This window comes from Rhinopithecus roxellana, chromosome 13, assembly GCF_007565055.1.
Source record: "Rhinopithecus roxellana isolate Shanxi Qingling chromosome 13, ASM756505v1, whole genome shotgun sequence".
NCBI lineage: Eukaryota > Metazoa > Chordata > Mammalia > Primates > Cercopithecidae > Rhinopithecus > Rhinopithecus roxellana.
Genome location: NC_044561.1, coordinates 100,994,064 through 101,006,749, shown reverse-complemented (window position 1 = coordinate 101,006,749; position 12,686 = coordinate 100,994,064). Strand labels below are relative to the sequence as shown.

Genomic DNA, 12,686 nt, shown 5'->3' with positions numbered 1-12,686 from the left:
TGTACCTTTATTTTTCTTTATTATTATTATTTGAGATGAAGTTGCGCTCTGTCATCCAGGCTGGAATGCAGTGACACGATTTCAGTTCACTGCAACCTCCACCTCCTGAGTTCAAGTGATTCTCTTGCCTCAGCCTCCCAAGTAGCTGGGACTACAGGCATGCACCACCATACCTGACTAATTTTTATATTTTTAGTAGAGACGAGGTTTTGCCATGTTGGCCAGGCTGGTCTCAAACTCCTGACCCCAGGTGATCCACCTGCCTCAGCGTCCCAAAGTGCTGGGATTACAGGTATGACCCACCACACCTAGCCACCAATTGTACCTTTAGTCACTCTTCCCATCTTCACTAAACTGCAGCAACATTGGCTTCTGTTCTGCTGAGATGCTTTCTCTCACACACTCTCATCTCTCTTGAATAATTTCAGGTATGAGTTTAAATGTTATATCCTTATTTCTATTATATACTTAATGTACTTACCCTTTGCAGCATTTTTACCTTTGTAATGATTACATAATGATTAACTCATTATGGAATTATTTACATCTACTTTAAGTCCTTGTGGGCAGAGTGTGTATGACTTTTATTCTTTGTTGCATCTTTAGAATTTGGCACAGTGACTCACACATAGTAAGTGCTTAATAAATGAGAGATGGAGGAAAGACAGAGGAGAAAACTATTAACTGAATACCTACAATAGACCTCTATATGCATTATTTATGCCTCGTACCACCATGGCAGGATAGGCATCCTTAGTCCTAGTTTTTGCATAAATATCTGAGGACCAGAAAATTTAAGACGCACACTTACTAGCAACGGAGTCAAGATTAGGACCCAGTACCTGTCTGGCTCTGAGTCTCTCTCTGGGGCCTCATTCCTGATTGCCTAAACTTACCTCTAACCCACTCTGGATCAGTGCAGCTGGACATCAACTCAGGCACTCCCAACAGTGGATTAGAGGCCCCAGTGTAGCTCCTGACATGGTCAGAATGGGTTTAAGATATGGAAAGACAGGGACTTTGGGGGCCCCTCTGTAGGATGGGAGAACTGAGGAATAGAGTAAGAAGGGAAAAACGTCCCTTCCACAAAGCCTCACTGGGTCACTGAGCTGTGAGAAGGACTCAAAAGATGCCCAAGATGAATTCTACCCTTAAGAGGATTGCAGTTTCCTTAGGATGAAGGCTTGACAAAAATAAACCAAAGCACAAACAACAGTAGGCAGGAATACCATCATCAAATAAGATGTTTTAGGTTACAGATTGAACTGTCCATGAGAGCTGAAGAGGTAGTGGAATTTTGTGGCAGAGAAGGGAATTAGGCTAAGCATTACACAAACATATAACGAAGGGCAGTGGTAGATATGGGGCAGTGATGGCTCTCCAGGTAAGAACTATATGGACAGGTATGGAGATGATGAGAAACCAAGCCAAGGGTTGGTGTGAGAGAGAGTGGGAGAGTCAGGACCAGCCGAGAAGAGCTGACCAACTTGCAATTTGGTCAACAGTTCAGGGATTTACTTTCCACTGGGTGAGCAGTTATTTTTTGTTTGTTTTTTGTTTTTGTTTTTGTTTTTTTGAGATGGAGTCTTGCTCTGTCGCCCAGGCTGGAGTGCAGTGGCACGATCTCACCTCACTGTAGTCTCCACCTCCTGCAATCCTCCCGCCTCAAGCAATCCTCCTGCCTCAGCCTCCTGAGTAGCTGGGATTACAGGTGCGTGCCACCACGCCCAGCTAATTTTTTGTATTTTTACTACAGATGGGGTTGCACCATGTTAGCCAGGATCTCCTGGCTATCTCCTGACCTCATGATCCACCTGCCTTGGCCTCCCAAAGTGCTGGGATTACAGGCGTGAGCCACCATGCCCAGCTGGGTGAGCAGTTTTAATTGCAGAGAGATGTCCTATTGTGGTCAGATTCAGTCATACGAGTCGGTATTCTCCCAAAACTGGAGCCAAAATTGAGTGCTTGATGCTTACCATGCTCTGGGATAGTAGATTTACATATATTATCTCTTCTGATTCTCACCACAAGGACTGTCATCACAATTTTACCCATGAAGAAACAAGAAGGACAGAGAAGTGATGTAACTTTTCCTAAGTTACAAAGACAGCAAGTGTTAGAGCTGTTAAACCCAGAGAGCTGACTCCAAATGCACACTCTCTCTATTTTGGTTTGTTTGTTTGTTTGTTTGCTTATTTTGAGACAGAGTCTCACTCTATCACCCAGGCTGGAGTGCAGTGGCACGATCTCAGCTCCCTGCAACCTCCACTTCCCAGGTTCAAGCGATTCTTAAGCCTCAGCCTTCCGAGTAGCTGGGACTACAGGCACCCGCCACCATGCCTGGCTAAGTTTTGTATTTTTAGTAGAGATGGGGTTTTACCATGTTAGCCAGGATGCTCTCAATCTCTTGACCTCGTGATCCACCTGCCTCAGTCTCCCAAAGTGCTGGGATTACAGGCGTGAGCCACCGAGCCTGGTCAGAAAGTGTTATTTTCATCAATACTAATAACAACAACCATGATAGCATCTGGTCACACAGCAATTATGATATGCAAGTACAGGCCGACTGCTCAGGGCATGTTGATGCCTTTGCCAGGGTCACACCACAAGCTGTATAAGACCCCAGGGCATCTCCAGGGGCAGCGGAGAGGGCAGCAGAGAAGTGGAGATCGATGGCCATGGGAGTGCAGGGATGGCGGCCAAACAAGTATAATATTGATGACACAACCTAGGCTTTCCTGATTCCTCAGGTAGAGATCGTGATGTCCCTGCTTGGAATGTTTTGTCCCCCTCTGTTTGAAACCATCGCTCTCCTAGAGAATTACCACCCACGCACTGGACTGAAGTGGCAGCTGGGACGCATCTTTGCACTCTTCCTGGGGAACCTCTACACGTTTCTCTTGGCCCTGATGGATGATGTCCACCTCAAGGTAAAAACCACAACGCCCTCCACCCCACTGCAATTCCTGGTGCCCATAGTATTTTCTTTTTTAATATAATAATTTCATTATATATAATTCATATTAATTAAATAAATGTAAATTCAGAAAAATAAAATTAAAAAAAAAAAACTCCTCAGAATCTATGACTCAAAGATGACCATTGTTAACCTTTTCCTATTGTTTTTTACTGTCTTCTTCTCTGGTTGTCTTTTTTCACACCATATACATGTCATTTGATACCTTAATATTTTATCTTTAGCCTTTTCCACACTGTTTCAGAGCTGCCATAAATGATTAACAGCCAAGTAATTGTCCTCTAAGGTGCTATGTCATGACTTAACCATTCATCAATGCTCACCACACAATTATGGAGCACCCACAATGGCAGGCCCTGGGGTAGAGCAGACAGGAAGACACAGTCCTGTCCCAAGTGTGTTCACACTCTGGGCCAGGAGACAGACTTCATTACAGCACTCTGTGGGATGTGCATCAGTAGGGGTAAGCCCAGGGCAGCATGGCAGTGCACAGGAGAAGCTCCAGATCCTACCCTGGGAACCTTAGCAGACACTGGAAAAGGCAGAGGGAATAGCTGGGTCAACAGGGAACTAGATGATGGCTGAACAATGGAGTGGAGCAGAAGAGTGAAAAAAATAGAGCAAAGGAGGGCCTGATTATGCTGATGCCCCTCTTCTCCACCTCTTCCCTCCTTATTATTGAGCAGTAGGAACTTTTTCCTGATGCTAACAGAAAATTATTCTAAGCACGGAAGTGACTGAATCTGGCCCTAACCTCCCCTCCCGGCTCATCTCTGGCTTCCCTTCTTCCCAGGAGGCTGCTCTACTCTCCTGAGCCTCACATTTCTGCCACAGGGCAAAATTCTCTCTTGCCTCTCTCTCCACCCCTCTCCTCATGTTTGATTAGTTGACTAATCCTCCTTGAGGTTTTGGCCCAGATGTCACCACCTCCAGGAAGTCTTTTGTGGCCCCCATTGTGTGATGTGGATGCTCCTTCTCCCAGAGATAATTTCCCACAGCTCGTATCGCTCTATTCTGTAATTGCCTGTTCATCTCCATCATTTACTAGACTCTAACCTTTCTGAGCAAAGCTCCATCTCTCTTGGTCACTCCTGTATCACCACTACTTTATATGCACAGAAGAAACCCTGAATAAATCATTTTCAAGAGAATAATGAATGACTGGATAAATACATGAATGGATGGATGAATGCTTGGATGGATGGATGGATGGATGGATGGATGGATGGACAGACAGATGGTGACTTAGAGTAGAAGATACCTTCATGGGAAAGACGCAAAGACTACAGCCTCTCCTGTACATATTGAAAGCCTGAGGAGGGAATTTCTGGAAGGACTCTGTCCAGGGGTAGAGCAGAAGCTAGATGGTAGGGTTGTGGCATTTGCTCGCTTTCATTGTTCTTACAGAAACAGTTGGACCATCCCTGGCTCCTTCCTACCCCACACCTCCATCTTCTGTTCTAGCTTGCTAATGAAGAGACAATAAAGAACATCACTCACTGGACTCTGTTTAACTATTATAACTCTTCTGGTTGGAATGAGAGTGTCCCCCGACCACCCCTGCACCCTGCAGATGTGCCCCGGGGTTCTTGCTGGGAGACAGCTGTGGGCATTGTGAGTAGTTATACTCTCTCTGAAAAGGTGACCCCTGTTCTTGGTTCTTTGTTATTCCCTCCTTGATGTTTCCATTTGCAGAATAAACCTGAAAACTTACCAGCTGTTCATCCAGCAAACATTTTATAATCATCTTGGAAGAAATAAAATTACCAAAGCAGATCCTGTGCCCCCCCAGGAACTCCAAATCTGTTTGGTGTCTCAAAGGTTGTGATGTTGTCTGGTAGATATTTTCAATTTTTCCAGAAAAATAGTAAATTATGTCTATAATATAAATGCAGAGAAAGCTTTGTCCTTCAGTTTTTGGTCCTTTTTATGTGCCTCTGTGCAAAACCTGTTTTATTTTCTCTATATATCAAAAAAAAAAAAAAAAAAGAGAGAGAGAGAGACAGAGAGAAATCTGACTAGCAGGAGGTGAAAAAAGCTAGGCATTGTCCCCAGTGACTGATGGTCACATTTAGTCTTAGTGGGGGCAGCTGGCACTTCAGAATGAGTGGGGAAGCAAGGCCTTCGGGTTCTAGTGATGCTGACTACTGATGCATTGGGCATAGCCAACTTAACAGGCAATTTACATACATAATTACTAAATTTCCCAATTTAGTAATTTGTTGGTATCAGTATCAGATTGAGATTGATATCAATATCAGCTTCAAGAGGTTCAGAGATTATTCCAAAGCCATACAATTGGTAATCTGTCGAGCGGGGACCTAAATTAAGCATTTTCCAGAGCCAGGGGTCACCTCTCTTCACACACAAAGAATCAGAGGGTCACAGAGACAAAGTCAGGTGGGTGGGAGAGAGTTTATGAGACTCTCAACCAACTCTCAGGGAGGGTGGAAGAAGTGGGCAAGGTCTCCAACCACCCCCTCTTCCTATGTTCCTCTGCAGGAATTCATGAGGCTGACGGTGTCCGACATGCTGGTAACGTACATCACCATCCTGCTGGGGGACTTCCTACGGGCTTGTTTTGTGCGGTTCATGAACTACTGCTGGTGCTGGGACTTGGAGGCTGGATTTGTAGGTCACCACTTCATGGACATTCTGCTCAAAGGAATTTCAACCATCCTCTTTGATACTTATAGCGAGATGCATTCTTAGGCATTTCATTTCTTTGGAGGCTTAATGCCAGTCTCTGCTCTGTGGAGTAGTAAAGTGTTTAATTTGTATTGCCTTTAAGGGTCTTATTTGCCTTCATCAGGGGAAACTGCTTTTTCCCAATGTAATGAACAATGTGACCTTCTATTCTAGGAAATGGAGGCATCTGGTCTAGGGGAAAATGGACCACATGCTCCAGTACTGAGCCAATGGTTGATAGGGAATTGCACCTGAGCAGCCTCAACTCTCACTAGGGAGGCTGAAATCTGACAGTGGAGGCGAATATTTTGGGATGTCCTGGAACACACCAAGAACGCAATAACCACTGGTCCTGTCTTCTGGATGATGCTTTGAGAAACGTCCTTTGACTCGTATTCCCTTATAGCCCTCTTCCCCACCTACCTGGTAAATGTGTGTCATTTCCTCTCAGTGGTGGCCTTCTATGCTCTGGCAGAATCTCTGGCTCAGACACCTGTGCTGTACGTGTCGCTTCCACGACACCTCACTGGCCCAGCCTGCAGTCACTGGTGTGCATGTAAGTTACCTACCTCTTACCTGAGCTCCTGGTGAGAGGCTCCATAGGATGTTGACCTGTGTAGCCCTCATCCTGGCCTGGCCCAGGTAAGGGCCCCAGTACAGGTTTCTGTCACATTTTTTTTTCTTTCAGTCATCAGTCTCAGTTATAAACAAGACTGCTGAGCTCCTCAGCAGCCAGGAAAGCTTCATAATCTTGTCTGTGAACAAAGATGAAAGAACTTTGTGCTCAAAGAGGATGACATCTTTGATAGAAATACACAATATTACTAAGAGGTCATTGTTCTTAAATTTGTTTGTAAGATCACCACGATTTCCAAATAATACTAAAGTTAATTTGAAAAATAAGCATGTGAGAATATCCGGAAAAAATATTTAAAAAGAAGAATAAGGCCAGGTATGGTGGCTCACACCTGTAATCCTAGCACTTTTGGAGGCCAGAGCAGGAGAATTGCTTGAGTCCAGGAGTTCAAGACCAGCTTGGGCAATTTAGCAAGACCCCATCTCTACAAAAAATAAAAAAATTAGCTAGGTGTGGTGGTGCATGCCTGTAGTCCCAGCTACTCTGGAGGCTAAGGCAGGAGGATCCCTTGATCCCTTGATCACACCACTGCATTCCAGCCTGGGCAACAGAGTGAGGCCCTGTCTCAAAATATATATAAAGAAAAAAAAAAAAAAGAAGAATAAAAGGAACTAGACTTACCATAATACTAAAACATATGATAAAGCTATAATAACCAAAACTGGTACTAGAAAATAGACCAACATGTCAATGGAACAGAATAGAAAGTCCAGAAATAGATACTATCTATATAGGCCTTTAGTTTATCATAAAGGGAGACTTTCAAACGCACTGGAGGGAAAGGATTATATTAAAATATATATAAATTATATAAAAACGTGGGAGACTATATCCCTCATTCATCTCACCTAGATTAATTGTAGGTGAATCAAAGTCTTAAATATCAAAAAAATGAAAATATAAGTTTCTAAAAGAAAGCATGTACAAACTTAGAATCTTGAAGCGAGCATGATTTGTCTAAGCAGGACATAAAACCCAGTAGATAAGTGTTTTTTTAACATTTTAAAATATTAAAATTTAAATTTTGGGTCCGGGTGCGGTGGCTCACACCTGTAGTCCCAGCACAGGTCAGGAATTCGAGACCAGCCTGGCCAGCATGGTGAAACCCCATAATCGCTTGAACCAGGAGGCAGGGGTTGCAGTGAGCCGAGATCGTGCCACTGCACTCCAGCCTGGGTGACAGAGTGAGACTCCATCTCAATAAATAAATATCCAAGACTTCATCCCCATGGATTTAGCGTATGCATGTTTCCTCCTTCCATCCATGCATGCTGGCCCTTCCTTTGTCTCTTTCCTAACTTCCCATCTCTCCTTCTTGTGTTCTCATTTCCCTTTATCTCCATTTCTGGAAGACAAATTGGGATGTGGGCTTTAGCATGCTTCATGAGGACCCCCATATCCTCAGTGCTCACAGATTTTATGTTCTTTCAAATATTGGACAAATCACGAAAACTGAAAATCAGTCAGGCTGAAAATATGAACCAAGCTGGGCACTTTCCTTTCCACGAACTGCTCTCAGACTGGAGGAAGAAGAGAAGGAGAAAGAAGAGCTGGAAGGATGATTTGGTTTTTGTTTGTTTTTAAGCTTTCTTTTCTTTTGACTTCTCATTTAATTATTTGCATTTCATTATTTATTAGATTTCTCCTTGATTATAATTTCAAGGTATGTTTCTGATTAAAACATTGATAAAATGTTCTCTTAGAGGCAAGGGTCTTCCCAAGAGCACACTGTCAGCCTGCAAGTCCTGAAAGATAGAAACTCTCACTTTTTTTTTTTTAGCTGAAACAGGCATTTTAAAAGTTTCAGCTTTGAGAATGTAAAATTTTTTCATTAAAAGTTGAAAACGAGGCTGGGCGCAGTGGCTCAAGCCTGTATTCCCAGCACTTTGGGAGGCCGAGACGGGCGGATCACGAGGTCAGGAGATCAAGACCATCCTGGCTAACACGGTGAAACCCCGTCTCTACTAAAAAATACAAAAAACTAGGCAGACGAGGTGGTGGGCGCCTGTAGTCCCAGCTACTTGGGAGGCTGAGGCAGGAGAATGGCGTAAACCCGGGAGGCGGAGCTTGCAGTGAGCTGAGATCGCACTCCAGCCTGGGCACAGAGCGAGACTCCGTCTCAAAAAAAAACAAAAACAAAAAAAGTTGAAAATGTATTAAAGAAACAGAGTCCTAAATCTAAGGTTCTTCTCTAGTTACCAGAGCAAGCTCTTTGGGATGGAATGGCCTTGGCTTGGCCAGTTGGTTGGTAGTAGGGTTTGGCTGAATTCATCCAACATGCTTTTTTTTTTTCTCTCTCTCTCTCTCCCTCCCTCCCTCTCTAGCCTTCATATGCTGAGTTTGATATTAGTGGAAATGTGCTGGGTTTAATCTTCAACCAAGGAATGATCTGGTGAGTTATCCATTTCATCTGGTGATCACCTCATCCAAGGAGTCAAAAAACTGGAGTCCAAGACTTTGTAACTTAACTAGTTGGAAGAGGCTTGATAAGTCATCTTGCCTCTCTGAACTCCCCTCTTTCACATGAAAAATCGAGAGCAGGACTAGATGAGAAGCAGGACAGTTTCTGGCCCACCCATATGCTACCATAGAAGTAGAGAGAAAGGGAGAGACGGGGCGGGGGGGGGGTAGGGGAGAAAAGGAAAAGGAAGGCAGGAGGAAGGAGAAGAGGGAAGAAAAAGGGAGGAAGGAAAGAAGACAAAGGAAAGGGAAAAGGAAGGAGTAAAGAAGAGACGAGGAAAGGAAAACAAAGAAGGAGAGAGGGAGAGAAGAAGGAAGAGAAGGTGGAAGGTAAATGAACTATGGAACTCCCTCCTCTGAAAAGCGAGTTGGAGGAGGTACATAACTTTAGGTAAAGACTTTCAAGGTGCCAAGGGCTTGCTGCAAGCCACTGTCCAATTCTCTTAATTGAAGGACTTCAAATACTCTTCTGAGAAGCAATGCTGTTTTATGGAAACCAAGGAGAAACAGGCAGGAGACAGTATAATTTGCTAGATGCCTGGGGGCGAGGCAGTGGTAAAATCCTGGCCAGAACTTAAGCCAGGAATGCTCGGAGTGCCTCCCTCTCCTGAGGACTACATAATTCTGGCTTGATGATCAATATTCTGGTTAAATGGGAGGCCCCTTACCTGGGGACTTGCCAGGAAAGCAGCTCAGCCTCATGCCCCTAACCCATCCATCGCATTTCCTTCTATCACCTTTCCCTTGCCTTCCCTGCTGTCCGGCCAACCAGGTGTTCGGTTTTTGCCCTTCCAGGATGGGCTCCTTCTATGCTCCAGGCCTGGTGGGCATTAACGTGCTGCGCCTGCTGACCTCCATGTACTTCCAGTGCTGGGCAGTGATGAGCAGCAACGTACCCCATGAACGCGTGTTCAAAGCCTCCCGATCCAACAATTTCTACATGGGCCTCCTGCTGCTGGTGCTCTTCCTCAGCCTCCTGCCAGTGGCCTACACCATCATGTCCCTCCCACCCTCCTTTGACTGCGGGCCGTTCAGGTGCAGAGTCTCAGTTGCCCAGGAGCACCTCTCCTCCCGAGGCAGTCTGCTCAGAGGGCCTTGGCCCAGAATTCCAGTTCTGGTTTCATGCCAGCTTGTAAAAGGCCATGGAGCTTTGAGTGAATCATCGATGTTATGCAACAGCGTTTTCTACCAGGATGGAAATGTTCTGTTCTGTGTCTGTGCTATTCATTTCCTTTTTTTTTGAGACGGAGTCTCACTCTGTCACCCAGGCTGGAGTGCAGTGGCGCGATCTCAGCTCACTGCAAGCCCCGCCTCCCAGGTTCACGGCATTCTCCTGCCTCAGGCTCCCGAGTAGCTGGGACTACAGGCGCCCGCAACCATGCCTGGCTAATTTTTTTGTATTTTTAGTAGAGATGGGGTTTCACCGTCTTAACCAGAATGGTCTCGATCTCCTGACCTCGTGATCTACCTGCCTCGGCCTCCCAAAGTGCTGGGATTACAGGCGAGAGCCACCACGCCCGGCCTGTGCTGTTCATTACAGTAGCCACCAGCCACCTGTGGCTGTTGAATGATTGAAATAAGGAACTGAGAAAATGAATTTCTCATGTATTTATTTTTCTAATTTATTAATTTTTAATTGATAGTTGTACATATTTTGGGGTACATGTGATATTTGGATACATGTATACAATGTATAATGATCAAATCAGGGTAACTGAGATATCCGTCACTATCAAACATTATCTTTTTTAAAATTTTTTTTTAACCGAGTCTCGCTCTGTCGCCCCAGGCTGGAGTGCAGTGGTGCGATCTCAGCTTACCGCAACCTCCGCCTCTCAGGTTCAAGTGATTCTTGTGCCTCGGCCTCCCAAGTAGCTGGGACTACAGGCACACACCATGATGCCCAACTAATTTTTGTATTTTTGGTAGAGACGGGGTTTCACCATGTGGCCCAGACTGGTCTCAAACTCCTGGCCTCAAACAATCCACTTGCCTCGGCCTCCCAAAGTGCTAGGATTACAGGCATAAGCCACAGTGCCTGGCCTAAATATTTATCTTTTCTTTGTGTTGGGAACTTTGAAATTATACAATAAATTATTGTAAACTGTCATCTCCTGCTGTGCTATGGAACACTGGGACTTCTTCCCTCTCTCTAACTGTATATTTGTACCAGTTAACCAACCGTACTTCATCTCTGCTCCTCTCTATCCTTCCCAGCCTCTGGTCACCTCATTCTACTCTCTACCTCCATGAGATCCACATTTTTAGCTCCCACATGTGAGTAAGAACATGCAATATTTGTCTTTCTGTGCCTGGTTTATTTCTTTTTTTTTTGTTTGTTTGTTTTTTTGAGACGGAGTCTCTCTGTGTCACCCAGGCTGGAGTGCAGTGGCGCGATCTCAGCTCACTGCAAGCTCCGCCTCCCAGGGTTCACGCCATTCTCCCGCCTCAGCCTCGGAGTAGCTGGGACTACAGGCGCCCGCCACCACGCCTGGCTAGTTTTTTGTATTTTTAGTAGAGACGGGGTTTTACCATGTTAGCCAGGATGGTCTTGATCTCCTGACCTCGTGATCCACCCGCCTCAGCCTCCCAAAGTGCTGGGATTACAGGCTTGAGCCATCGCGCCCGGCCTGGCTTATTTCACTTAACATAATTACTTCCTGTTCCATCCATGTTGCTGCATAACAAGATTTCATTCTTATTTTAATTTCAATTAAAACAACCACACATGGCTAATGGCTACCATATTCGACAGCACAGTTCTACCCTTTTAACACATGGATGACCATGGATGACTTACTACCTGGGATTACTTTACCACAGGATAAGTAACAGTAGATATTCTGAGGATGAATTACCATACACTTACACGTGCCATTTAAATGTGAAGCAGCTGCAGTGGACTCTTGACCAACTTCAACTGAGCTCTCTGCTTTTTAGAGCATTGGCCTGAGGGTTCAAGATATAAGTCAAGCTAGTTAGGAGACTGGATATTTTATACAAGGACAAATAGTTATGTAAGGAGGTAGATCAAGAAATAATGTGTATCTACTGTTCTCTTTCCAAATGAATGACCTTCTGAAAACAAAGCCCTCTGCTGACTCCATAAAGAGAGGTTCTGTAGTTAAAGCAGTTTGGGACATACTGCCCCTTCTGTCTGCCATTATCTCACTTAGAAATGCTTGATGCACTGCTCCTTTGTTAAAGGCTCTGAAGAATGATGCAATGAGGTAACACCTGTAAGCTAGTGTCTCCATCCTTACTGACCACAGAACCCTTTCTGCATGGATCACTCATCCAGGGCTGGAAATAGGGTGAGGCAGGTGAATGATGCCCTACACTGCACATGAGCAACCCTGAAGGCATTACTTCCTTAAATTGTGCACTCAGGGCCTTTCCTGCCTCACTCTAGTCCCAACCCTGCCTACCAATGAGGAGAAACACAGTTCCGTAAAAGGGTTGTATATGCAAAACAGCCCCTAAATGCCCAAAGAGCCTAGAATCCAAAGGAGGAAGGAGACAAATGCAGTTTGTCAGCTTTGAGTGATTTATTAGGGGTAACTTACAGACAGAAGCATGGTCGCAAGCAGCCGCAAGACAAGTAGATCTCCACACCTCAATCTCCCAGGCCCAGGGCTTATATCTTGGGGAAAGTATGTGTGCTCTGGAAGGAATGCGTAGGTGGCTCTGAACATCACAGCTTATGATTTCTGCAGCAGCACCAAGGGTTGTTTTGGAGGAAACTTACAGTGAACAAGGGTTCCTACATAAAGAGTTATACATCTGCTAGACATGTGGGAGGCACTCCTAGACTCGGGGTTAGTTAGAAGTTACAAGGCAGATTAGCATGTAAAATAAAGTCACTCATGTCCCCCACAAACACACTTTGAGAAATGCTGATCTGGTCCTTCTCAGTTCATAAGG

At 44.9% G+C, this 12,686-nt stretch overlaps 1 protein-coding gene across 1 annotated transcript in view; it reads left to right on the top strand.

Moving 5' to 3' along the window:
- TMC2 (transmembrane channel like 2) overlaps positions 1 to 12,686 on the top strand; it is a 113,326-nt gene that overhangs the window by 77,290 nt on the left and 23,350 nt on the right. Inside the window, exons 12-16 of the mRNA XM_010379008.2 lie at positions 2,751 to 2,930; positions 4,442 to 4,591; positions 5,480 to 5,608; positions 8,627 to 8,694; positions 9,558 to 9,797. Of these exons, the coding sequence (XP_010377310.2) occupies positions 2,751 to 2,930; positions 4,442 to 4,591; positions 5,480 to 5,608; positions 8,627 to 8,694; positions 9,558 to 9,797 (767 nt within the window). The remainder of the gene's footprint in view (positions 1 to 2,750; positions 2,931 to 4,441; positions 4,592 to 5,479; positions 5,609 to 8,626; positions 8,695 to 9,557; positions 9,798 to 12,686) is intronic.